This window comes from Sceloporus occidentalis, unplaced genomic scaffold (assembly GCF_023333645.1).
Source record: "Sceloporus occidentalis isolate IW3139 unplaced genomic scaffold, rSceOcc1.0.p SCAF_526, whole genome shotgun sequence".
Classification (NCBI taxonomy): Eukaryota; Metazoa; Chordata; class Lepidosauria; order Squamata; family Phrynosomatidae; genus Sceloporus; species Sceloporus occidentalis.
The window spans coordinates 785-27,452 of NW_028317506.1; the positions used below are offsets into that span (position 1 = coordinate 785).

Consider the following 26,668-nt stretch of genomic DNA (forward strand, 5'->3'; position numbering starts at 1 on the left):
AGCTCAAGCAACCCGGGGCCCCCGGTATTGGGATTAAAAGATAACGCTGGGGGATTTATTGTGGAGGTTGAGTGCTGCATATCGAGCTGACGGGCTTTCAATATGGCGGCCTGTATACGTAGCCCGTACTGCTTTAGTATAGGCCGCTGGTCGTGTATTGGCTCCTGTAGACGTGCTGGTTTCCCGGTGTAGCTTGTAACCCCTGCAGTTGGCGTCGGCCTAGTACAGTAGGGCCGGTGCTCGTAGTGCGTCCCGGCCTGGGGCAGCTTTCGGATCTGCACGCTTTCTGTCACGTTGATGCAGCTCAGGTATTCCTATATAGCGCGGTGGAATTATTTTGTTTTATTAAAGTAGCGAAGCCTTCTCTGTGGTATTGCTGGGCTCTGGCTAGGGCATCACTTGTGTGCAGTGCATGGGGCTGTTGTATGCCTTGACCCCTGAGTAGTTCTGGTCTGCAGTGGCCCCAGAATGTGTTTTAATCCTTTGTCTCTTGACCAGGTATCTCAAGGGACAACTGGCACAAGCGCCGCAAGACCGGAGGCAAAAGGAAGCCCTACCACAAGAAGAGAAAGTATGAGTTGGGCCGCCCTGCTGCCAACACGAAGGTATGACTATCTTACCTAATGCTTCAGGTCCTTCTGACCCAAAACACTTTATTTTCTGGTGGGAATATGTTCCAGTAGCCAGTGGTATTTTTTTGTTCAGGTTTTTCATTTACACTGTGCTTTAAATCAGCCATTCAGACTCTACGCAGCAATGTGGATGATGAAACGGACTCCTTAGGCAAGCGGAGCAGACCGTCTTGGTCGACTTTGTACTGCCTGCCAATGCTAGGCTCGTCATAGTTACACTGACACATTGCGCTGTATTTATGTAGGATGTTTTTTGTGTTGCGTTCCGCTGTTAATTTCTATATCCTGCTATTTTCCTCAGATCGGACCCCGTCGTATCCATACTGTAAGAGTCCGTGGTGGAAACAAGAAATACCGTGCTCTGAGGTTGGATGCCGGCAACTTTTCCTGGGGCTCTGAGTGTAAGAAATATTTCCTTTCTGGTTGTTTAGTGTTAAGAGACATGACCACATGCAGTGCGAATGATGATAACTTTGACCTTATGTGAGCATTCTGTGAATCTCACTGTGCTAGGCTTAGTCATAGTTACACTGACTGCACCGCTTTGTATTTAGTTCACACTGAGGGCCACAGGTTAGGGCAGTGTAAATGTTAATATTGAAGTATGTTTGACTGTCAATCGTGGACCCACAAATTAAAACACTCGTACTGCAGTTCTAATGCTGTTAAATGTAAGACTGGAGTGAAGATAGGTACTTGAGTTTGGAGTTTAAAATAGATCTGCATTTATGTTGTCTTTGAGCATCTGACTTAGCGTGAAGTTCTTAGTCTTTGGCAAAATAAGACTGTCGGGTCCTTCCGTATACAAGTTTGTTTTTCAAGTGTCCCACATGGTACACAATTGGTCGTGCGCTCCATGTTTTTGATACGTCGTTTTGATAAATCTTCTGCATGTTAGTGAATGTGTTATGGTGTGTATTCCAAGACGTTCATTAGTCACAGCGGACCCCGACTTTATATACCCATTAAAACAGAAGCATAACAAGGACACAAATGCTTAATTGGTAGCGAGAAATGCTTAATCTTTGCCTTTTCAAATCCAAAGGTTGCACCCGCAAGACCAGAATCATTGATGTGGTGTACAACGCGTCCAACAATGAATTGGTTAGAACGAAAACCCTGGTGAAGAACTGCATACTCCTGATTGACAGCACCCCTTACAGGCAGTGGTATGAGGCTCACTATGGCGTGCCTCTTGGGCGCAAGAAGGGAGCCAAGCTTGTGAGTATGAAATCAGCTTGTTTGTCCTTTCTCTGTCTTCTTGAAATATAACATGCTATTGGTTTTGTAGGCAATGTCACATGTCTCTGTATAGAGCAACCCATCAGTCTATATGTGATGTCTCTGTATAGCACTCAGTCTTCCAGTGATGATACATTTGTCCAGTTCTGCTACTGAATGGAAAGAGATGATCCTTTTTAATACTGAGGAGGAATGAGAACTTGCAGAAGATATTAAACACTTGATAGAAACATGTCTCAATATTCGATCTTCTACATTGCCTAAAATTGCTTACCCCTTGCATCACAATTAAGGAATTGGCCACCCCCCACAACAATCTTCACTGTTACTTTTGCAATTTAAGTTTATATATGTTGTTCTCTCAGACTCCCGAGGAGGAAGAAATCCTAAACAAGAAGAGATCAAAGAAAACTCAAAAGAAATATGATGAGCGCAAAAAGACGGCCAAGATCAGTCCGCTCTTGGAGGAACAGTTTCAGCAGGGCAAGCTGCTTGGTGAGTCTTTACTGCTGAGAAATATGCTGAGGGCCCCACCATGAATAGTGATGCCCTCTGTGGTGCTGGTTACACACCATGTAATGTAGAAAAGGTTTTTCCGTCCACTAGTCAAAGCCTCGGTCACCAATGAATTGTTTTCAGGGTCTCATGAGAATAAAGGCTAGTACCTCCAACTCATCCGAAGATGGAGACATATTTTGGTGTTAGAGGAATGACCTCAAAAAATAGAACCCAGATGTGCGCAATGGATTAGCTGTAAAATGGGCTCTCTGCTGTAATTGTCGTGTTTTCCTACTCACTGACTCGATTATAAGTGACTTTTGGCTAGTTTGTGTTAGCCTAGCATATATGTAGATGGTCACAAGAGACAGACAGAAGTCCCCTCTGAACTCTGTTGCATACCCTGCCATACCTAGTATTGTAAATAGGTGGGTTCTTCCTCTTTGCTCCCCTATGTAATGCTAAAATAGTTATGGAACATTGTTACTATGGGAAATGATTGGAAATCGGCAGCATTGGTTAAACAAAATATGGAAGATATATTTTTGAACTGGCTGCAGTAGCTCACCTCGTACTCTGCTAGAGACTGTCTCAGTATGGCCTCGGTCACTTTAGCAGATGTGAATGTGAAAGATGCTGATTTGGTAGATGGGAATCACCTGTTGTGAATTAACACCATCTCTAATGAGGGAATGGAGTAGAATGATCCATATTCCTAGCAAATGAAGTCATATGTGAAGATGATTATACAGACTCAACCTTACAGGGCTGGTTGTGAATCCCAGAATGCACTGCATCGTGTAATGGCGCTGTGGGGGCATATATGTATCCATATTGTAAATGTCCTATCTGATGCAAACTTTATCCACTAGTATGTGTAGCTTCCAGTTAACCTGTCTGCTTGGTGTCTAAATGCAGGGAATATTTGATTTGTTTGGTGTATGGTGGTCTCTAAGTGGCAGCGATAGTGCACTGACAAGTGTCTCCTTAGTCCTTTTCCTTGGCTTGGGGGTCTCATTCCAGTGCTAGATTAAATCCCTTCTTGCAGAAAGGCCGGGCTCTCCTGTAGCCTGCCCCTTCCGATAGCTGGGTACACTGCATCATTGAGCATTTAAAAGAAATCTTCAGTTTCAGTTGTCTTTATTGAAACGTTATACCTATGTTAAAATGCCGCTTAATTCTTTAGTGGAAATGATGCCAGGCATGATTTCTGTCTTTAATCAAGTTAAATAAAAACAAATGCTTGGCGTTATTTTTTGTAGCTCTTGGTATTTTCAAAATCTGGTTACTGCTGTATCTGTAATAGTGTCCATGCTTTGATAGAATGCATTGAACCCGGCTGATGCGTCTGTGTGATGGTTAATGGTTTGTTTTTCTTTTGCAGCTTGCATAGCATCCCGACCTGGTCAGTGTGGCAGAGCTGATGGATATGTCCTGGAGGGCAAAGAGTTGGAGTTCTACCTTAGGAAGATTAAAGCCAAAAAGGGCAAATAGATACATCTCCCCACCTGTTTACTTCAAATAAACAGAACTTTATTAAAACACAATGGCTTTTGTCTTTCTCTGAAGTGTTAATTGGATTTTGAGTGACATTCCCAAACAATACATGGGAAGACCTGATGTGAAAAATGGTATGTTCTGCGCAAACCTGTTGGGTTCACTAAAGAGGGTGTTCAGCAGGGTTGATAATCGGCTCCACAAAGCCACGGTGCAGTTTGAAAACCCAAGCCCCAGTGATGAGTTCCTTTAAGTAGGGCTGAACTGGCCCTGTTTAATGTATAGGTAATGGGTGAGGGGGTGGTTTCTAAAACTCACAAACTTGCCTGTGAGATATGCAGGGCCCTGCTTTCAGAAGAAGCCAGCTGGGATTTGTGCTTCATATTAGTGATATCAAGGAGTTGTTAGACAGAGGGGTCTAATTACTAGAGGGAGTTTAACACCGCAGTCCGTGAGATGCTCAATTGGTGAACTAGGCTTAAACACCCATGTGGAAGTACTCTTGCTTATTGGCCGTAATTGGCTTTGAGATCTCGCCTGTTAGCAGGGGACGTTGCTTACTTGTTTGAAAGCAAGTTGGGGTATTTCCTTTTGGAATAGTTTTTTCTGCTTGTCTTTATTAGAGCCATGTTCTTTCCTTTGAACTGTAAGCTCTTCAGGCTTTTGTATGATTTAATGCTGTCATATATTACAAAATTAAAATAAAGAATTATAGAAAAAGCTACCATTGTTTGCCAGCCCATTAAAATAGCGTTTAAAGAAACATAGCCTCCAAAACAAAGTTCTTTTCTCAGCAGTAACTGGAAGAAATCCTATTAAAAATTGTGAGCTTTCTATACTTTCACCTGGTTTATGTATTGTCAATAGTGTGTGAATACGCCTTAGAACCCAAAGCCCTACATATTCCTTACTGTGTAAATACCCCGTACCCAAAAATGGGGATCATGTTTGGTCTTTGATACAAAGTTCCTCAGTCCTTAATGTTTTACGCTATGAGCGCCACATGGGATGTGACTTGGTGTCATGCAATGTATGTTTAGATTAAAAGATGCTTATAGGGTATATCATACATGTTGCAGCTTGTTCTTTATAATAAAGTTGTTGATGTGTTTTGGTCACACTAAATTCTGAGATCTACATTGTTTAAAATGAAGCAGCATGGAACAAATCTGCATCATCCATAAACACAACCTGCCTTCACACATCTGCCGTTTATGTAGAATAATTCTAGCTGGGTGGAAATATGACGGATTTTTGGACGTCCTTGAATTAATGCCCCAGATGAACTTCCATGTGCTTTGTTTGCTTAGAAAGAAATATCTTATCCAGATACACTGAATTTTATTGTGAATAGATGAGATAAAACGTATTATGCGGTGGGCTCCTGGAATAATACGGATTATGCTGTGTGATGGAAGCAATAGGACTGGATATACTGTGAACTTGTTTCTAATGTAAATGCAGCAGCAACGCTGACAATGTCTGGAGCAAGCCATATAATTCATTACATTACCTTAAATATAGCGCCAGCAGATTCTGTAGTGCTGTTAAAATCGGTTCCAGTGAAAATAAGGTTTAAATATCAACAGATGTTAAACATACTGCAAGGAGAATTCACGATTCAAGGGGGGCGCTATATGGACAAAAGTATTGGGATGCCTATACACCATTACACCTACAGGGACTTTGATGACATCACATTCTAAATACATAGACATTAATATGAAGTTGGTCCCCCTTTGCAGCTACAATGGCTTCCATTCTTCTAGGAAGGATTTCCATGAGATTTTGGGGAGTTTCCGTAGGAATTTTTGCCCATTTATCCAGTAGAGTGTCTGAGGTCAGGCGCTGATGTTGGATAGGATGCCCGGCTCGCAATCTTCGTTCCAGTTCATCCCAAAGGTGTTGAACGAGGTTGAGGTCAGGGCTCTGCGGCCGCTCAAGTTCTTCCGAACCAAACTCATCCAACCGTGTCTTTATGGTCCTTGCTTTGCTGGGGCAGAGTCACGCTGGAATAGAAAAGGGTCCTCCACAAACTTCCCACAAAGTTGGGAGCCGATCATTGTCCGTATTCAGAATATACAAAGTAACGTGAATGCAGAAGATAAAGCGATACAGAAGACGAGCCCATCGCTCACGCAAGCTTACAATTTATGGACTTTCGGTCATCCCAAAACCTTAATCTAGTTTAGCTATAATGTATAAATGACAATGTAATTATCTGGAACTCTTAAGGGGACAGTTTAATGGCACGGACCCCCCTAATTAAGTACTCTGTAAGTACTATGCATTCTTCAAAATTAAAACATAAAATACAGGACCTGGAAGCTGCAGCCCTGTTGCTGCTGTCCTCCTCCATGACCGGACATTTCTTGCAGATGATTGTAAGCTCCTTGGAGCCGAGCCCTCCTCACGTTTTGTTACTTATTATTACCAGAATGTAAAGGCGCTATAAAATCAATACTAATAATAAATAATATTACTTGTAATTTCTCAGTCTATAAATTAAAGGCCCCTCCTGGGTGTTTGAGCTTCCTATTTATTCTAATTGATTTGATTCTATGAAGTACAGTTAATAGGTTGGTTTACTGTTGAACTACAATTCCCATGATGCCCTGCCAGACAAGCCGTTGCCTTGGCATCATGGGAGTAGTAGTTTGAGAGAAGCAGTGTGCCCGCCCTTAGTCTTGTACCGTATTAGAAGCTCAGCAGTGTTCGTAACATAACACCTCATGGTGGCAGTAAATGACGTAATCGAGCAATACCTCTCGCGAGACTTGATTCCTTTAAAAGCAATGGCCGTGCTTGCGTTCAGTCTTTCCGTTCTGTGCAATGACTCGTGGTGTTGGCTGCAGGTATCATGTTGGCTCCTGCCGCATGTCCCGCTTTTATACCGGCAGCCCCACTGCTGGGTGATCCAGCTATGCCCGCACACCGGTATTAAGAAGCCTGTTGACTCCACCATGTCTGTGTGACTGCTGCGTGGCGTGGGCCGCGTCTCCTCCATGCACAGTAAGTATATACCCCTCCCCCGCCCTATAGCGGCACGCATCTGCCTCTCGGGGTAATTAGTTACACGGCCAGGCGCGTATGATGAACCTTTACTTTTGCTGCTGAAATCCTGAATTCTCACTGTGGATAACAACCTTGGAGAACTGAGCGCTCGACCCTCTCCCCCGGGCGGCGGCCTCCAGCTTATATCTCGCTAATTTACTTCTCGTTTTCTTGCAGGTCGTGAAACGGCTCGAGCAGCTTCCCTCCTGACACCCCCCCCCTTCGGTGAGTGCATTTGGCGGGCTGACCTGCGGCCTTCTTGCGGAATGCTAAGGGGCCTTAGCCTGTTATCCCCTCCCCCTTACACCGTAGGGTTTAGTTACTATTCGAAGTCTTGTGATGAAAACTTTGTCCAGTTCTGCTACTGAGTGGCCAGAGATGACACACTTTCTTCTGATGACTTCAGGGCTTGTTAATGGCAGAAATAATGGGGGTAAATATGAAGGGGCTGCACACACCCCACCCAAGCTATCCTTAAATCGCCAATTTATTAGGTCCTAGGATGTGCTACATCTTGCCACGTGGGTCATGCTTCTGTGCCAGATTATAGTAAATGGCAGTTTATGGGTATTTGGGGTGCTTTTCACATTAACTGATATTCACAATGGAGGTGAATGTGTCCAAAACTACTACAATAAGGACTCAAACGGCCGGTACATATGAAATCTTTGCAATAGATGTTACGAGTTCGGTCTGTCCAGATACAGATATGTTCTAAGGCTTCTTTCTGATTACAGATCGGTTGCCATCGGTAGTTCTTTACTAAAGAGGGTTTCAGTGACAGCGGCCGTACGAGGGGAAACTATCGGCTTGGATCGAGAACTTGTGGAAGGTGAGTTTCCGCTTCTCGTGTTTAGATCATGAGATTGTGCAGATCAAAGTCTTCCGGTGATGATACTTTTGTCCAGTTCTGCTACTGAAGTTAAGCGATGAGATTTGTCAATCTGAGGAAGATGCGGAGCACCCAGCAGGTGACTGCAGCTTTGGAACTAAAATTCCTATAATTCCCAGCCAGATCTTGAATTATCAAGAGGCTTTTAACTGGGGAGCTTCCTGTTTTTAGAATAGAGAATGTGTGAAGCTTCTATCTGGATTCAGGCTGTTAATTATGACTTTTCCCCCCCCCATAGGTTTTGTGGAGCTTGAAGGTGATGTGATTAAGTGAACTACTGAAGTTGACTAAACTCATAAATGAAATAAATAAAACTTTTTGACCAGAATGTTTGTCTCGTTCATTATATGGTGGCTGGAAATCTAGATCTTTGGTATTTTGCATTGACAAGTGTCTCCTTAGTCCTTTTCCTTGGCTTGGGGGTCTTGTTCCAGTGCTAGACTAAACCCCTTCTTGCAGAAAGGCCGGGCTCTCCTGTAGCCTGCCCCTTCCGATAGCTGGGTACATCCATTTACAAGGAGTAAGATGCGGACCTCTTGTCGGGCAAAGGGGCAAGGGCTGCTTCTAAGTAGTGACACTTCCTGGAGGATGGGTTTACTATATAGGATATTGGGGAAGCTCATGATACTTGTGCTGGAAACACTTCAGTTTATTTTGGTTTTGAGCACATACTGGGTCATCCTTTAGATCGGTGGGTAGTTAGTAGGGGATTGCAGTGGTAGCTCATTTCCTGGGTTAGTTAATCATTTCTTGTTCTGTTTAATCATTAAAGCTTTAGCGTTCCCTGAAGGCCACTTGTGTTTGCTTAGTCTTGGCTCCTAAAATGTTTTGAATAGTGCCATCATATTGTGCAGTGCTGTACAATGGGTCTACCTGGCATATAACATTCAACATTGAAATTAGGTAAGGAGGGCCCTCCTTAAACAGGTTTACAGTCCAGAGGGAGTCAGTGTAATATACAAGAGATGAAATGCTGCAGTTAAGGATGTGTGTATTTTATGAAGGCAGCAGAGGGGCAAGGAAAGGAGCTAAAGGAAGGGGAAGTCTTTGTTCCCTCCCCGGCCGGAAGTCTATAGGAAGGCCGAATCGTCCTGGTCCCCCACCTAATACTAGGAGGGGAACCACTAAGGAAGAGGTAGGGAGCCATAAGGCGTCCGCTATCTCTCCCAACAAAAAAAGATGGGGTCCAGCTTCACTGCAGCGCAGCGATCAATCTGTAATTTCAAAATAAGACATGAAGTCTAAAGAAATACTTCATTGTCACGTAAATCAGTGAAATTTGCGAGGGTAATTAATAAATACCCAGGTGTTCCACTGTGGCTGGATTAAAAAACTTTACTGTATTTGCTCAATTAAAAGACAACCCCCCAAAATTTGAATATCAATTTAGGGGAAAAAAAGATTTATTAGTAAATATTCACATGTAAACTGTTTTTTCATATGTAATAAAAATTATGAGAAAAACGATTTTTGTTTTTATTTCCTTTTATTTGCCAATCTGCCCCCCAGATATGCCTTATATGCCACTCTGCCACCCAAAAATGCCTTATATCCCCTATATGCCTTTTAACCCCCTATTTGCCGCTCTGCCTCACAGATATGCCTTATATGCCACTCTGCCTCCCTGACATGCATTTTAACCCTCTATTTGCCACCCCCCCCGATATGCCTTGTAACCCCCTATATGCTACTGTAAACTATTAAACACCCCCTTGCCACTCTAAACCCCTCCCCCAACTTAGCAGTGTATCCCTTTACTTGTTACCGGTGCTTCAGACTCACTGGTGTCTAGTGGGGCAGCGGGGGGAGGTCTGCAAACGTTCACCGCACAGACAACTTCCACTGCTGCCGGCACTTCTACGATGGAGCACCGGAAGGCGGGGTCACGTGACCTCCGATACTCTCCTGTCTCCCCGTGCCAGTTCAAAATAGTTTAGGAAGGGCCCCCTAGAGGCAGCTGGGATACCCGTACTTACGCCAGTGTAAATAGTTAATAAGCAATCCTGTAGAAGGTCCGTCTTAGCCGCTGCCTCATTTGAATACCCATGATGCACCGCCACATCTTTAGTTCATTAAGCAGTTAAAAGCCCAATCGTGAATACTTCCTATCACTGTGTAATTGTGTTTATTTGTGTAAACAGTTCCAGTGATCAGATAACATCTCCGTGTGAGATTTATTTAACTCACCTTAACGTTGAAGAGCGCTGCCCGTGGCCGGTCGGTTACCTCGCGGCATTCAGGTTATACTCTGGTTTCTCTTCAGACCGAGTAAATCTTTCGCCTTTTACTAAAGATTTCCGTGGAGAGGAACAACCATGAGTTTTATTCAATTTTTTGAGGCCCAGCGTTTGTTGGGCTTATTTTATGGTATTAATGAAAGATAGAGGTGTGTATGGTGTCTACTAGTGTTAATTATATGTTGTAGATCCTAAATCCCCAAGCACGCAGGATGGGAGTGATAGTGTTGTAGTTGTGTTTCTGCCACCTACTGGTTATAGAGCATAATTCTTTATTATATCAGATTATGTAGTTCTGTTACAAAAGGGGTCAGTTCTTGGAATTTGGGTTGTCTGGCCGAGCACCGTACAATAGCATTTAACACTAATTACAGTTGTAACGAATTTCAGAGATAAACACAAATGATGATTAAATTCATGGTTAATGTGTGTGTTTCAAGCACCACTATATGACTGTGCCTGGGCCACATGGTTGGACTTTGAAAGCTTCAGGATTAAACCTACAACTGCATATTATTATTATTTATTGTTTTATATAGCACCATCAAATTCCGTAGCGCTGTACAATGGGTAGACAGGACATAACAAGTAGAATGTAACATACATTCACTAACAGAGACAACAGGTGAGGAGGGCGCGGCTCAAACGAGCTTACAATCTAGATGTGTAGTTGGCAAAGTGGACCCCAGAAGTTGGTCATGTATCTTGTATGTGGTGGCACCATAGCCCATAGCGTAGGGGAGGCTATCAATTGGCCCCTGGACGGACTGGCTGCAATCTTACCTTGTCCTAGAGGCAGAGGCGTATCTAGGGTATGGCACCTATGGCTCGTGCCATAGGCGCCATTTGAAGGGGGCGTCAGTGAGCGGCTTTCAAACGCCGTCTTTTTTTTTTTGATGCCGAGGAGCTCATTCTCCTCCACGAGGCCTCTACCTCCGTCCCTGTGCCGGCGCCGGCATTTCATCCCGAGCGCCCTAATATGACATCATATTTCAGCGCCCAGCAGTGAAGCAGCGGGCACCAGCGAGCGGCTTTTTAACGCTGTCTTTTTTTTTTGATGCGGAGGAGAGAGAGGGGCGCCTAGCAACCGCTCGTTCTCCCCCGCATCAAAAAAAGAAGACAGCGTTTAAAAGCCGCTCGCTGGTGCCCGCTGCTTCACTGCAGGGTGCCGAAATATGACGTCAATTTGGTTAACTTGACCAGTTTTAGGATTTAGGCATGCATATGCGCTTCCAAGAGACGCTTTGGGCAAGTGCCCATCTCATCGATGGGGAAATGGAGCCCTCGTGTTACTCAAGAGAAGGACACCCAAGCTGTTGTAGAAGATAGGTTACATTTATTTGTATGGAGCACCAGCAGATTCCGTAGTGCTGCTACAACAGGGTAGAGTGGAAATTAAAAATTACATTAAAATTGTCAATATACAAAATTGAAAACAACAAATAACACTTGTTAAGACAAACTGGTAGCAAAGGAGAAGAGCGCCCTGCTCTTACGCGCTCATAATCTATTAGGAGGGTGAAAGTGGAGAGAAGATGACGCTACTTGAGTGAATATTTGTGGCTCACGTGGAGATCTCACGCTGGAGACAATGGATGGTTCCTTTAAGAATACAGGTTGTGCGTTTTAGGAAGATGCTCATTTAAATGGTTTTTAATGAGCATTTAACATAAGAACAGGTAGAATAAAGTCTGACGGAACGGGGTTCCAGAGAATAAGTGCAGTACGGCTAAAATCCTGGAAATGCAATTGGGAAGAAGTGGTAACAATGGAAGTGAGGCATATGTTGTGGGCACAATGAGGAGGGCAGAATTCAGAGATATGGGGGTTCATGTTAAGGGCTCTGTAGGTCAGGAGGTCAGGGAGCCCTTGGATGAATGGGCACAGTGGGCAGTAGATAAAGAGGGGTTGGATAAGAAAATTATTGGGTTAGTCTAGCATTCAGCCTGATCTTCATCTAAATTTTCAATAAATGGCTCAGTCACAGTAATTAAGAGTGGAGATTGTCTAGGCTGCTCCATTTTCTTCTGTTTCTCTGAAGCTTCAAGTCTTCGTGGGACCTTCAGAAGAGGCCTCGGCGTAGGCGGCTCGCTGCCTCGACTTTCTTTCTCGTCTTCTGTTGTCTCCTCTTCGTCGATGCGGCCAACAAAGTCTGGGTCTTGATCGCTGTGGCGGGAGTTTGTGTTGGGAGATGCGTAACCATCTCCTTTGAAACGCACTAGATGGCTTCGTACGCCCCGACCCATTAAGTTTTTCATGCCAATAGCGGGAGAGGGAGCAGAGGAGAGGAATCTGTTGAGCATGGGGGTACGGGCCCTTGGAGTGTTGGGGGTCACAGCAACCTGACACTGTTCTGAATCCCCTAAAATGCTGAAATACACCAGACACATGTATTAATGGTTATGGGTTTAATAAAATAACAGATCATCTTAAGTATTCTTTCCTTTTTTGCAATTCAGATTTTCAGCAATTATAGAGCCTACAGTTAACTTGTCACTGTTCAATTTTTTTTTAAAAAAAACAACCATTATTTGAACCCTTTTTCATAAGATTCTTATACATTTATTTTATATGTTTAATGTTTTGTTCCGTTATTGAAAAATTAAAAGTTAAAGAAAAAAAACAAAATGGCAGCAAACAGGATGGAAAATGTTCCTACCGCATGTCGAAGGCAGAACCCATGAAGGATGGTTTCAGAGTCTCTGCAGCTGTGGCTATGGTATAAGGGGGTGCAGCACTCTGATCGCCCCAGTACTTGTCTCTCAGCATTGGAGGCAGATTTTGATACATGTCATCAACAGAAAGTAGCGAGACCTGCCAGGAAACAACGTATGGGCAAGAAGTTTGTAATGCATACAGCTAATTGAAAGGAGAAATTAATTTTCAAAAACTTTGCGCCATTTTCCTGATTTTTTTGCAGAATATGATGTTTTCAGGCAGCTGTGTATCAGCCATGCGTTCTCACTCTGTTGCCTTATGGTAACCAGTAGAATGGCTCAGTCTTACAATGCCTGACAGTCTGACTTACGACGTATGACCCTTGGCGGGGGGCTAATTTTTTGTGTATTACATCACGGGTGCATTGAGCAGCATTTTTCTCACTTGTAGATTTCTGTCGATCAGCCGGTTGGTTTCAAAGTCATCATCATCTTCTCCGAAAGGATTTATGATCTGCTCAGCCACCTGGAGAACACACAGAATGTTCTTCTTTCTGTTTATATTTAAAACTATTATTCTGGTTACATTTGCATGTCCGTTCACTTGGTGGCAAATAGACCTCTTTACATTTTAAATGGAAACTCACATTGAATGCTGAAAGATTTACCGTATTTGCTCGATTATAAGACGAGGTTTTTTTCAGAGCAAATGCTCTGAAAAATACCCCTCGTCTTCTAATCGGGGTCGTCTTCTAATCAGACCTCAAATAGAGGTCTGATTATGAGACTAAGATCCAGATCCCCCGCACCGCTGCAGGGGACCTGGATCCTCCTGTCTCCCCCCCCCACACTTACTTACCGGTGCTTCCTGCTGTATTGCCGGGGCAGCGGGTTGACGTCTACGCGATCCGCGTAGACAACGTCCGCTGCAGCCGGAAGGAGGTGTGGCTAGCAGCGGGGGTTGTCTGCGTCCGTCGCGGATACCTTCCCCGACTGTCAGAAATCAGAGTTCCCCGCACAGGTGCCGGAACTCTGATCTCTGACAGCCGGGAAAGGTATCCGCGACGGACGCAGACAACCCCCCGCTGCCAACTCCACCTCCTTCCGGCTGCAGCGGAAGGAGACGTCAACCCGCTGCCCCGGCAATACAGCAGGAATTTGGAAGCACCGGTAAGTGTGTGTGCGTGTGTGTGTTAAATGGGGGACATAGGGCATTTCTGGAATGCCTTATACCCCTATATGCCACTCTGGCACTTAGGGGGTTAAAAGGCATATTATGGGGCAGAGTGGCATATAGGGAGTTATAAGGCATTTCAGGAAGCAGAGTGGCGTTAAGGGGGCATTTAATAGAGCACTCTGCCTCCTGAAATGCCTTATAGAGTGCTCTATACAATGCCTTTTAACTCCCTTAATGCCACTGCCTCCTGGAATGCCTTATACCTCCCTATATGCCACTCTGCCCCATAATATGCATTTTAACCCCCTAAATGCCAGAATGGGATATAGGGGTATAAGGCATTTCTGGAGGCAGAGTGGCACATAGGGGGTCAAAAGGCATACCATGGGGCACAGTGGCATATAGAGGGTTAAAAGGCATATCATGGGCCACAGTGCCATATTGGTGTGGCAAGCCTGGGGGCAGATGTGCGTAACTGGGGGACAGGTTGGAAAATACAAGGAAATAAAAACAAAAAAATCATAGCTTTTATTTAAAAAAATAGTTTACATGAATTAACATTTACTGGTAAAACTTTTTTCCTTTAGGGTCGTCTTATATTCAGGCTTTTTCTTTTTTTCCTAAGTTAATATTCAGATTTTGGGGGGTCGTCTTATAATCAGGGTCGTCTTATAATCGAGCAAATACGGTATATTTTGGGTTTGGATTCTAGATGTTTGCTAAGAGTCATCATATCCTCATACATCTCCCCTTTGCATACAAATCGCCCAGCCTACCAAATAATCTCATTACTCTGAGCCAAACAGCAGAATCTAATGGCAGATCAGCCCTATCTAGTCTTCCGGCTATTCCTGCTGTAAAGACTTAGACCGCAATCAGTCGTTGGTCTTGTCTTAGATTCAGGAGCCGTATGTCTATCCTATACATGTTTAAATTAATTTACTCCATTAGCCTCTACCACTTCTGCTAACTCTGTTTCCGTGTAAATACCTATGCGGTATGCGAATGCGTTTTGAAAATAAAGTTCTTTTTTCACCAACCTTTAGCCATCCAAAGTAAAAAAAGAACTGAAGCAGAGTGAAAACCGGGACATATGGATCCAGCGTATGCCTGAGGTCTTTTGGACTGGTGTCCAGCGTATACCCGGTGCTGTTTTGACTGGGGTTCAAGGTATTTGAGTTACAATTATGATTGGGGTCCAGAAATTGTCGTCCAATGAGGCAAGAGGCAAAAAATGAATAAACGGCAATTGTAACCACCTACGGTAGAGAAAATACGAGAAAATCAGGCATGGAATCAACTGCTGCAAGAGGAAAGTACATGGCGAATAAAATGTATCGCCTTCCGTCGTTAAATATTAACTTTTTTCGTGCCTCGTGTGGGAGGACTGGCATATAATAGACTCAAGTTCACTTAGTAGACCGACGCTTTGGTCTCTTTCCAGTCCTGGCCAAAACATTCAAACAGGGCGGCCACCATTGGGAACAGCCAGTAGACATGTATGTGGCCTGGGCAGGCGGAGGCTCCTGGCCTCCCTGATCTGTCACAAGTCACCCAATTGGTTCTTATGGCCAGTTACCTGGGCCCTTGTGGGTTTTAAGGCCTTCAGGGCCTTTTTGGACTCTGGGGGCAGTTGGCCCCGTTGCGAGCATGTGGAGGAGCTGTGGGAGGAGCATGGGGCAGGGTGGTGGGAGGAGCAAGGGGTCCTATCTTTAGGTTTGTACTGGGCCCCAAAATTTCTGATGGCTGTCCTATTTTCCAAAAATAAAAGGGTGCCATCAGGTGGCTAAAAGGATTACTATGCCATGGGCATACCTGGTAACTTTGTGGCTTCGGAGCCCCCGTTGAGGGAAGAGAGATAGGATGCCCTGCTGACATAATGGGTGGTCCCTCTGACATCATTGGGCCACTCCTGGTCTTAGAGGAGGAGGCGTACTGTAATGCGGCGAATGTTTGCGCCCCACTGTAGGGTGACACGATGAGGTAAATCCTTTCACTCACCTGTGTATACACGAGGGGCACGCTGATCCAGTCATAGTGAAACAACATGCTGCACTTTGCACGATACTTGTTCAGCTCCTTAAGACAACAGTCAAAAGGGATATATTTTATTTATTGTTTTATATAGCGCCATCATATTCCTCAGCGCTGTACAATGGTTATATACGGTATATATAGCAGCAGCTGGTGTCGGGTTTAGGCGTTGGGATTATCACATTTAGTGATTTTGTCAATTATATATATATGCACATAGGCAATTAGTAATTTATGTAATATATCTAATATAAGCCCTGTGTCTTGATCCACAATGGGTTAATATATAACGCTGATTTGCCTTCTCAGCAGTAAAAGCTCATATACTGTAAATAGGGAACGATGTGACATAGAGAGTGGATAATTCATAAAAGTGTCTCACAGCAGTAATATCTCTGAGCCGTTATCAGTAAAACAAACACAATTCCAACAAAAAAATTTATATATTTAGAGCTTGGTAAATCATTCAACGGTTTGTGGCCATATATTTGGTTTTATTATGGCTATTTCTTACTTTACTGATAAAATAAATAAATCAGGAGCATTAACTCCCAATTTCTTTTTTTTTTAATTTTACAACAAATAATTTGCTTGTGCAGAAAACGCCCAATTTGTTTCAAGAAGAAAAAAGTGCGACAAAGCCAGAAATTGTCCTGACATGTTAGCGCAACCGTTACTAATGAAGTGAAAGAAAATTATAATTCTATTACATTAAATGTATATGGATTTTTGGTACGGAGTTAGTTTCCATATCCAAGCCAGATCGCTACTTACATCCAGTGGCGTCGGCAGGGGGGGGCCAGAGGGGGCCATGGCCCCCCCTAAATCATGCTGTGCCCCCCGTTGTGCCCCCCCAATTGAAACGCCGTCTTTTTTTTTTTTTTTTATAGATCCGGAGGAGAGAGAGAGGCGCCGAGCGGTCGCTGAGGAATAAGTTCTCAGCGACCGTTCGGCGCCTCTCACTCTTTTCCGCGACCGCGAGGCCTCTGCCTTGGTCGCAGTTCCGGCATTTCAAGCCGAGCGCCGGTATATGATGTCATATCCGGCGCTCAGCAATGAAGCCGCGCACACTGCGGCAGAACCAGGAAGACAGAGACCTCGCGATCCCGCCGCTGGACTTCTACAAGCCCAAGGTAAGTGAACTTCAAAGGGGGGGGAGGAGGGTAGAGAGTGAAAAGAGGTAGATAGGAAGTGAGAAGAGGTAGATAGGGATACAGTGGGAGGGAGAGAGGGGGTAGATAGGATAGATTGGGAGGGAGAGGGGGTAGTTAGGATAGATTGGGAGGGAGAGGGGGTAGTTAGGATAGATTGGGAGGGAGAGGGGGTAGTTAGGATAGATTGGGAGGGAGAGGGGGTAGTTAGGATAGATTGGGAGGGAGAGGGGGTAGTTAGGATAGTTTGGGAGGGAGAGGGAGATATTAACATATATTGGCAGCAGGGGCTAATATTAATATTAATTGGCAGCAGGGTCTAGTATTTATATTCATATTGGCAGCAGGGTCTAGTATTTATATATATATCGGCAGCAGGGGCTAATATTAATATATATTGGCTGCAGGGGCTAAGTTTATATATATATTGGCTGCAGGGACTAATAATATATATTGGCAGTAGGGGCTAATATTAATATATACTGGTAGCAGGGTCAAATATTAATATATATCGGCAGCAGGGTATAATTTTTATGTATATCGGCAGCAGGGTATAATATAAGTATATATCCGCAGCAGGGGCTAATATCAATATATATCCGCAGCAGGGGTTAATATTAATATATATCAGAAGCAGGGTGTAATATTTCTATATATTGTCATCAGCAGGGGCTAATATTACAGAATGAGAAATAACTGCCTAACGTGTGTGTGTATATATATATATATATAGTGTATATGTACCGTTTTATAATTGGCCCCCATACTTTGGTTCCTGGCCCCCCATGTGCCCCCCCTAAATATGAAAGCTGGAGACGCCACTGCTTACATCCATGAGTAATTTCAGTGCCACATCGTCTCGGACTCTTCCATCCCGACGAGCCTGGGCTGCCAAGTTGGTGAACCAGACGCAGGGGATCCAGTATTTGTTATAGTCAGAAGCGAGACTCTCGTATTTTTTCAGTTCCTCGTGGGTCATAAACCCTTAAAAATAAACGCATTTGAACAAAAGAATTACCAAGGTACCATGCCTATGTAATAATGTTAATCTAAGAAGTTTATACAAAAAGTACAGTACTTACATGCATTTTAATATATACTATAAATATATGATCACTGCGTTCAGCCATCTCCTCAAACTGACCACGGATCAGGTAATAACGGAAGGATTATTCCACGTCAAGGCCAGATCTGTCTATTTTATGGCCACAGAATGTTCTGATAATCTATGTATCAAGCCATGGTCTGCAAACTAACAGTGATCCGCAGAACCATAAAGGTTCCAAAAAGGAATCTTAGAATAATAGAGGGAATAAGTGTTTGAGAGAGTAATTGTGTTTATAACTGTATGTTATGTCTTTGTATTTTTCTATTAACAATAACTAAGGCAGATAGATGGTAGAAGAGTCTTGGTGGCCAATGTACTACATCATAGTTTTAAAAATGGTATGGCCCACAAGCTTCTAAATCCATAGGTGACCTACAAGCAACATATTTCACAGGAATAATCACTTCCCACCATGAAAAACTGGAAATCTATATTTATTAAGCCGACTATGAGCTCGTAGGCTCACAGCTAAAGTGACGAGTTCATCCGTCCCACCTGCTTCCACAATATGCTCCATGGTTGGAAACCTCTTGAGCACACGGGTGCTGACAGACCTCAGGATGAGAACCGAGGATAGATTAGCGAACCTTATCAGGGTACGTCTAAGCAAGCGGCCCCTCTCATCCGCTCCGTGCACATTACTTGATACCACACACATCAGCTGGTCCGGAAGCGGGATGTTGGTGTATTGAGCCCACCAACGGTTGATGATCAGAGTGACGTAGAAACCCAACAAGAATGAGATAGGGATCAGATCCGTGTATTTATTACAGTAGTTGGCAACCTTCTCAAACTGGCACTTTTGGTGTTTATTCAGCATTAACCTGTAAGTGGGAATATCCACCCATTAATCACAGTGAGTTTTGGTCTCAATTGCGTATACGAAACAGATTCTCTTAATGTTGCGAGTCGCTAATTTGTAGATTACCCTGGGGTTTATTGACTAAACCTTGAGTTGCACTTGAGTTGGAGTAAGGCAAACAAATCTCATCTTGCCAACTTGATTAAACATTATGAAGGACCAAGCCTCATGAGCTCCTCTTGAAAGAAGGGAAAATTGAGTTGCTGAGATAAATTGTTAAACCGGTTGACCAGTTAAATGTATAAAGCCGATTGGTGAACCGGGAATATATGCAGCCCTTAAAGGTTTGAACTTCATAAGCTTAATATATTCAAGAACACCACAGCTGGCTCCTGATTGTTTAAAAGATGGGTTTGTAGAACGAAAACTCACCTGTAGGTCAAGCTCAGCGTACAATACAAAGCAACAAAGACGATGAATTCCTTGTATAGTAACTTGTAGATACTCCCTTTCCACCTGAAGAGCAGCTTGGAGAAGCCCCCAAATCGGGCATTGGACACTTTCAGTGTATAGGAGACGGTCATCCTGATACCTACATGGCAGACCCAAAGCAACAGGACATTTAACCCCTTTCAGTCACCCATGTGGATAAACTCCATACGGCGTGTTAATATTTTGATTAAAAAGTTAAACTCTTTAGTCTCAATGTAATAATTGTGTAGCTTCTTAAAATAAGATGCGGCGAAGGTAACGCATTTAATGCCTTCCCCTTTCCTGATTTATGCACCAGCTATAGATTAGGAATATTCGGAATACTAAAAAAAGGTGCAGAATGAAAAGCCAGTCCGCTGAACCATTTAAAAATATCAGAATACATCGACCATTATCTGCGATCTATGATAATAAATTAATTGCAAATAAATTCTTCTTTAAAAACGACATTGGAAAAAACCCCATATATTTTGTGTCCTTAAATAAAGTAATAAGTAAGCCAAAAAAATACAGAAAAGAAAAGTGATAAAGTTACAGCAGCTGCATGTTACATTCACATGTAAGCATGTAAAAGTTATCACATATAAAGCATGCGTGGTGAAAGTAACTATGCATTTATGTAGAAATGTGTTAATATAAATATCACATATCTTCATATGTATAACATCAGCATTTGCGACAGTAACAAAAACTGTATTATTATTTATGTTATTTTTTTTTCTTCCATGCGGCAAGAAAATGGCTATAAATGGGATGCTATTAAACTTTATCGTTCCATTATTTTTGATAATTATGGAAATACAAAAGACAAATTAATGAAATTTTAGGAGAACTTGTAACTCTCGCACTGTTGCGTCGGGGGAACCAGAGAAAAATGAAAACTCAGATCTTACCTGTTTCTGCTTTAATGCGGGAGAAGCATTCCCTGGGATGCAGGGATCCTTATAAAGGGTTTGACTCAGCTCTGATCACTCTCTGATTTACTGCCCCATAATCCCAGGTACATATTACTCTATGAGAAGTGTTTCTTTATGGCATACAGAAACACAGAAAATAACACATACATACTGCCGTTTAAACGTTTGGGGTCACCAAGCTGTTTTGATGAAAAGCAAGGACATTTCTAGCTGTAAAAAAGGGGTTTTCTAACCATCATTTAGCCTTTTAAACTTAAACTTGGATCAGCGAACGCAACAAGCCATTGGAACACAGGAGTGATGGGACTGAAAGAGGTAAAGTACCAGTAGTAGAGCTACAAACGGGTCACAACCTTTGGCAATCCCGCTACAAAGAATTCCAAAGAGTGTTCCAACATGAACGCATTTGTTAGTTGGTATAGCTGGTTAAAGTGAAATGTGTTGGGTGTGCATTATTATTTCTGCTTTCAAGTATTGGACTCCCAAACAAGGATGAATACGTCATATTACATTTATTTATATAGCGCCAGCAGATTCCATAGCGCTGTTACAACAGAGTCAGAAAAAATAATTTAAAATCACACACAATAGCAAATTGATGCAAAAGGAGAAGAGAACCTGCTCTTGCGTACGGTCTATCTAATGGAATCCATTAAATGGCGCAAATGAGAATCAGATTGAGGGCTGGTGAGAGTGACATTACCTGGAGAAATTCCAGATTCTTAGTATCGTACTTTTTCTTATTTTGGCTATTAATTACTCTTGCATAACACTGCAGAACATGATCGTGTTATATAATAATAATAACCATAAAAATATGATTACTGATAATAATAATCAAAATAATATCTTTTGATAAGTGGTCTTGGACTTCTTTGGGCATTCATATTTATATTTTTTGCTCAGAAATAAAGGCTTGAAAGCTCCTTGTAACCATAATGAGACATTATCGATTCATTGCTATTCCTGTACTGCTATCCAGAAGCTCAAGAAATAAAACAATAAGTAAAAAATTTATGTTTATCCATTTGTGTAATAAAAGTGTACGCGTACATGTGCATTTAATTTTTATTAAAGTATATGAGCCTGTGTAAATTTGCATTTAGTCGGTGTCCCTGGGGAGGTGAGATTGGATGGCTTTGCTCTTTTTTCCCACCAGAAACGGGGCCATATTTAGAGATTAGTAAATAGTTTTATTTATAGCTTTATCACGGGTATAAATCTGAAATCCAGAGGGTTTGGAGTCAGAAAATACAGACTGGGAGGAAGTTGTAATTTGTTCTGTGAGATGCTTCCTCATTTTGAAATTCCTCGTGTTCTCACATACATAACACTGAACACCTTCAACGATGGGTGGGATTCTGCGATTGTTCTCTCTCTCAAACCTGGATCGACAAAGGATTCTGATCACTTGCTGACTATTTTACTGTTCCACAAGTAGCAGCTCTAGACCAAAGAGCACTATTAACATAGTAAGGTATAAGGTATACTTGATCTTACGATGTTAATAATTTCACTTTTGGTCTAGGACTGTCATTAATTAGTTATCTATTAGTTATGTATTAATTAACTAACACACACATACCTCCCCTAGTAACCTGGCACTTGTCTTAGGGAACCCTCTCTCTTGCACATATTTCCAACACAGCAACTTTTATTGTATTCAAAATGACGACTGTGGAGGCTGGCGACTCTGCCCTAGGTCAGCCCCAAAGATAAATACACCACTAATGTCATGACCATTACATGGTAGAAATGTGATGCATTAGTAGATTTAGAATAAAGACAGGGAAAAAAGAAAGGTAGTATTATCAGCTTCCTGACGAGGTGGAATGCCGAGGTGGTCCTGCTGTTGTTTTTTCCATATCATTGAATAATTTGCATCAAAATCCAGTTCATGACATTTACACTACAGAGCTTCTTTTGCATTTTGGGAACTCTCCACTGGGTGGCAGCACAGTCTTTGGTTCTTCAGTTGCAGTTTGGGAACTGTCCACTGGGTGGCAGCACAGTCTTTGATTCCTTGACCGCATATCCTGTATTAGGAATTCCACTTGAGTAACAGAACAGAGCTGCATTCTAAGAGTTCTGAGAATGAATATATTTAATCAGCATCACCCTGGTAACCTGCTCAGCTGTTAGTAGACTCTGAAACGACCTTTGTCTTTTGAGTACTGTCTTACTCCACCATGCTCAGTAAATGTAATGAATGTATTGTCTTCATTGATTCCTTACTTTTAGCTTATGTACAGCAGTCCTCTTACCAAACAAAAACCTGAGAATAACCAATAATTGTCAGAACCACATTCAACCCACTGAAAACAATCCATGCCTGGTATTTAGGAATAAGTGTTAGAGAAATGGCTTCCTATGGTCTAGGTATTTGGACCGCGGTCTATCCGTGAGCATAAAAGCCATACCTAGAACATCACAGAAGGACGCATATCTAAAAGGCTATTTCCGAGAGGAAGAACTACCAGGTGCAAATGTCTTATGTCCTCCTGCCGGCTGCTTTTAGTAACATCAATGCTTTTCAAAACTACCTTTTAGTAGACAGAGGTCCAACATACATGAACCAGGACCCCCAGAAGTAACAGCCACCCACAAGCACTTCAACCAGCATATTTTAAAATATTTCCCAAGAATTTATTAATTTGAAGACTGACCCTTAGTAACTCTCGATTTGAATGATCGTACTGTTAAAAGATCTGGGTACAGCTTCCATGCCACGGGAGGGCTTATGCCGCACTGGGATGGAGGATTCATTTGTTCACTAATGTCTCTTTGGCACCTTTCGCTTGGACTGAAGTCTGTGGGAACAAGGAGGATTTGTTGAATATTGTGCAGGGGGGAGCGCTCTCTTGGTCTCGAGTCCCCAGCTGCCCTGAATGTGAGGCATTGAGATGGGTCTGAGTGTAACAGGAGCCGTTTCTCTCTTCTGATACCGGATTCTCGCACACCTGCCAGAGCATTGCCAAAGTCAGACTGGAGTATAACGATGCGTTGGGGACCCCAAGGCCAGGATCCCAATATTTTGGGTTAATAATTTAAAATGTACTTCTCTACATGTGAATTATCTCTGAGACATTTACTGTGAGGGATTACAAAGGAGTCCTTATCTTTTCACACCCATTTGACCTGATTCACCCGCGTTTTTCGCAAGCCAAGTTCTCAGAGAAAGAGGCGATAATCCCTATGTACGCACCTTCCCTCTTTAGTCCCTAGAGCTTACCATCTACGCACGAGTCTCTCACTTTTTCTTTCCTTTAATTATTTTTTTAAAATGCTCACTAGTATGTTCATTTTGCCCAGAATTAAAGCTACATGCAAATACGCAGTAACTCCCAGCACTCTCAGCCACTCTAGCGGTGAGCCTGCACTGTTTTTCAGTAGATGGGGGAATCATTTTTAATCCACACTCACTCCCTTGAGCACATCCTGTGATGGAACCTGATGCCGGGCAAATCAAGAAGACAAAAGCACAAGAGAAAACAGTCATTTTAAACACTATTGATCATTCCTTCACTTAAGCGGCAGGATCATTCATTATTTATTTGTCCTGAGCGTGACCCAGTGGGAACCATTTGAAGATCTTATCTGTGCACCTTTCTCTATTTCATCACACAGTCACACATTAACCAGAATTTCTGCAGTATTTGTAAAACCATGCGTCGCTCGTGTTCATGGGTAAATGATTGTGTGGAAATGGGGAAATTATTATTTTTAGTTTATATATTTTCCAAAAAGGGTCTGAAGCCTAAATAAGAAAAATGATCCACGTGCCGAGGAATGGCCTGAACGCGGTTAACTGACCAAAAAAAGTTCTCCTCTTCTGATAAGAATGTGCCGGTTGCGGTGAGATCCGAGCACCTAAAAGCACAGAACGGACCCAAAATCAAGTTTTAGTCATTTCAAGTTTTGATACCCCTTGGTTTTAGCGCTGGGCCAATAACAGGTAGAGGGTAGAGGCGCTGAAGTCCTAGTGAACCAGAGCTCCAGAACCTCCTGGATGACGTCCTATGCAGAACGAGAGCGATGGAAGCCGTAGCCAGAGAGCGGCTTTAGTGCCGAGGCGGCCCTGGGCTAGAGAAAGTCAGGAAAAGGAAAGTGGCGACTCCCTCTCTCACATTAAATCCCGGGGTTTCTAAGACAATAGCCCCGTCCAGAATAACCATTTCCTCCTCTGGCTTGAATCCAGAAACGACAACAACGTCTTGTGTCTAATGCTAAATACGGACGGGCTTTGTGTGATGGGATTAACGATCTCTGCAGGGTTTATACTTTCAAGACAGTACGGACTTCTCAACACATCCGCTAAGGATGGGAGTTTAGAATCGGTGGAACCCCCGGGAGAAGTTCCGGTGATTTCCATTAAATCTGTCCGTCATGAAAATAAGGTGGAGAGTTACTATAGGAGATGTGATTCATGGAATTTAAAATCCTATTGAGAGACCAGCCTCAGGACTGGATTTCAGAGATCTTGTAGGACACAGAGTCAATATCCTAGAGGTAATATTACATTTACCGCTATCCACTAATGTGTAACGTAACCTTCATACCTGGGAGCTTCTCCGGGTCACTACTCGCCCAGTTCCCCATTAAAAATATTGTGTGTCCCATGACGCCAGCGGGACCTACTACATGCGTCTCACAGGTAGCCAGAGCTAGAAAGTTCCCAGGTACGGTAACCTTGTGACACATAAAACCAAAACGTTGCCACCTTTTTATGTAAAGAAACATTTAAACCCTTTAAGTATTTAAATGTTTCTAGCACACCTCATTTCAAGCCCTTCATACTGGGTTCCCTTAGTCTTTTATTTTTTATTTTTACAAGAGAGAAGTTTACTTGAAAAGAGGAGAAATTTTAGAACAAGAGTTTTACTTTACTGACAGAGCGGTAGATAAATGGACCAGCCTCTCATTAGGGGTGGTAGAGGCTAATAAAGTGAGGGAATTCAAACATTCATAGGATAGGCATAAAGCTATCCTGAATATAAGATAAGATCAAGGACTGATTAAGATATCTGCCGTCACATTCTATGTTTTTATGATAATTCTACGTAGCACAAAATAGCGACTGTTTCCTGGTAAGCAAATAGTAGCGCAGTAATGCAATTTAAACAAGCATTTTATTTTTCCTCTTAGATTTCTTTTAAAAAAACTTATCACAGATATAAATAAATTCATTTAAGTTTGAGTTTGCAAATAAAATAGACATTAACGTGCTAGGATAGGGACCCGGAAGAGGTATCGTTCACACAGAAACCAGTTGTAGCACCTCGATTGTGACGGACTGCTATTTAAAATCAAACTATATATATTATATATATATATATATATATATATATACATATATACACACACACACACACACATATACACATACTTTTAAAATCAATATTTTATTTCCAACGCTTTGGTCCCTTCTTCTTCATCTCATTCATTTCTCTCCTTCATTCCTCCATTCCCCTGATCTACGTTCCCATTAATTCCTACAGTTTCAGCCTTTATCTTTCTGATTTAAGATCCTAAACTCACAACCTCATGGGGGGGGAAAAAGTGCTGTTGATTATGGCTATATTACTCAAATGCAGTGTTTTTCTTAAAACAAAAAACAATCATATTACATGTTAGGATGAATACACGCATCGCGGCGTGAAATATTCCACGACATCTCAGTCTACATTCCATGCGCTGGAATCCATGAGCATTTCTGATTATTGGCAATAACTGCCGATAGGATTACAGAAGCACAATGGTTCCAGGTTTCATTAGAAGTAAAGAAACTGTTCATTGCGGAGTAAATCCAAGCAGTCATTGAGACGAGAAAAGAAAGATTCATGGCTATTCAACACAATAAAACCCAAGCTGCGCTGGCTTTATCTCCACAGAAGCCAGCTCTGTGACAATTCTCCGTATAATATAAAATTAAGTAAAATAGGGTTTTCTAATTCATATTAAAAACATCTTTCTTATAATTCACCCTGAACGGGGCTGGAGGCTTTAAAACACCCCATATCAATATACAAATAAATATATATCTTTATCTGGAAGCTGCACACGTAAACAAAAATAGCGTGTCCTTGGTGTTTGATTGAAGGATAACCCCGGCATCTCCTGATCTTCATTAATAGTGAAACGCCAGGGTAGCGCCACGTAGGAAAGACTCTTCCTCAGTTCGTTGCGGTCTGATGCGTTCCTCTGCAAAATGGCACAAACCCAACAATGAATAACCGACTCGGTCACTTGCCCAAGAATAGCAAAGCCAGAGGAACCTC

The 26,668-nt window shown here is 42.5% G+C and overlaps 2 protein-coding genes and 8 non-coding genes across 10 annotated transcripts; 9 read left to right on the top strand and 1 right to left on the bottom strand.

The window, feature by feature from the left end:
* Window positions 1–498: 498 nt before the first annotated feature.
* Window positions 499–3,893, top strand: LOC149271389 (small ribosomal subunit protein eS8; the record flags this gene model as incomplete). Its single annotated transcript, XM_089507481.1, has 5 exons — window positions 499–605; window positions 934–1,033; window positions 1,678–1,853; window positions 2,240–2,369; window positions 3,757–3,893. Coding segments are annotated over 5 exons (623 nt in total), but the record flags the coding sequence as incomplete, so codon positions are not given.
* On the top strand, window positions 756–860 carry LOC149271390 (small nucleolar RNA SNORD46). The gene has a single exon (XR_016279754.1). It is a non-coding gene; the product is annotated as a small nucleolar RNA SNORD46 (small nucleolar RNA).
* On the top strand, window positions 1,993–2,065 carry LOC149271391 (small nucleolar RNA SNORD38). The gene has a single exon (XR_016279758.1). It is a non-coding gene; the product is annotated as a small nucleolar RNA SNORD38 (small nucleolar RNA).
* LOC149271392 (small nucleolar RNA SNORA35) lies at window positions 3,340–3,470 on the top strand. The gene has a single exon (XR_016279755.1). It is a non-coding gene; the product is annotated as a small nucleolar RNA SNORA35 (small nucleolar RNA).
* Window positions 3,894–6,954: 3,061 nt separating the features above from the next.
* Window positions 6,955–7,035, top strand: LOC149271393 (small nucleolar RNA SNORD55/SNORD39). The gene has a single exon (XR_016279757.1). It is a non-coding gene; the product is annotated as a small nucleolar RNA SNORD55/SNORD39 (small nucleolar RNA).
* A 220-nt stretch (window positions 7,036–7,255) lies between these two features.
* LOC149271394 (small nucleolar RNA SNORD38) lies at window positions 7,256–7,323 on the top strand. Its single transcript, XR_016279760.1, has one exon. It is a non-coding gene; the product is annotated as a small nucleolar RNA SNORD38 (small nucleolar RNA).
* A 482-nt stretch (window positions 7,324–7,805) lies between these two features.
* Window positions 7,806–7,876, top strand: LOC149271395 (small nucleolar RNA SNORD38). The gene has a single exon (XR_016279759.1). It is a non-coding gene; the product is annotated as a small nucleolar RNA SNORD38 (small nucleolar RNA).
* Window positions 7,877–8,193: 317 nt separating this feature from the next.
* LOC149271396 (small nucleolar RNA SNORA35) lies at window positions 8,194–8,324 on the top strand. The gene has a single exon (XR_016279756.1). It is a non-coding gene; the product is annotated as a small nucleolar RNA SNORA35 (small nucleolar RNA).
* A 1,734-nt stretch (window positions 8,325–10,058) lies between these two features.
* On the top strand, window positions 10,059–10,173 carry LOC149271397 (U5 spliceosomal RNA). Its single transcript, XR_016279753.1, has one exon. It is a non-coding gene; the product is annotated as a U5 spliceosomal RNA (small nuclear RNA).
* A 1,813-nt stretch (window positions 10,174–11,986) lies between these two features.
* On the bottom strand, window positions 11,987–19,565 carry LOC149271398 (bestrophin-4-like). The gene is made up of 9 exons (XM_089507480.1): window positions 19,414–19,565; window positions 18,675–19,003; window positions 17,901–18,055; window positions 15,888–15,965; window positions 15,070–15,145; window positions 14,927–15,003; window positions 13,155–13,235; window positions 12,712–12,866; window positions 11,987–12,422 (listed from the first exon to the last, which is right to left on the bottom strand). Exons 1-9 carry the CDS (start codon window positions 19,563–19,565, stop codon window positions 11,987–11,989), a joined length of 1,539 nt encoding a protein of 512 aa, XP_089363606.1.
* Window positions 19,566–26,668: the final 7,103 nt, after the last annotated feature.

Coding starts and splice junctions, on each gene's coding strand:
- LOC149271398 (XM_089507480.1), bottom strand. CDS start 19,565: ATGACCGTCTCCTATACACTGAAAGTGTCCAATGCCCGATTTGGGGGC. Junction 19,004..19,413: donor ACGCTGAGCTTGACCTACAG/GTGAGTTTTCGT, acceptor TCCCACTTACAG/GTTAATGCTGAATAAACACC. Junction 13,236..14,926: donor TTTACTTTGGATGGCTAAAG/GTTGGTGAAAAA, acceptor TGTGTTCTCCAG/GTGGCTGAGCAGATCATAAA.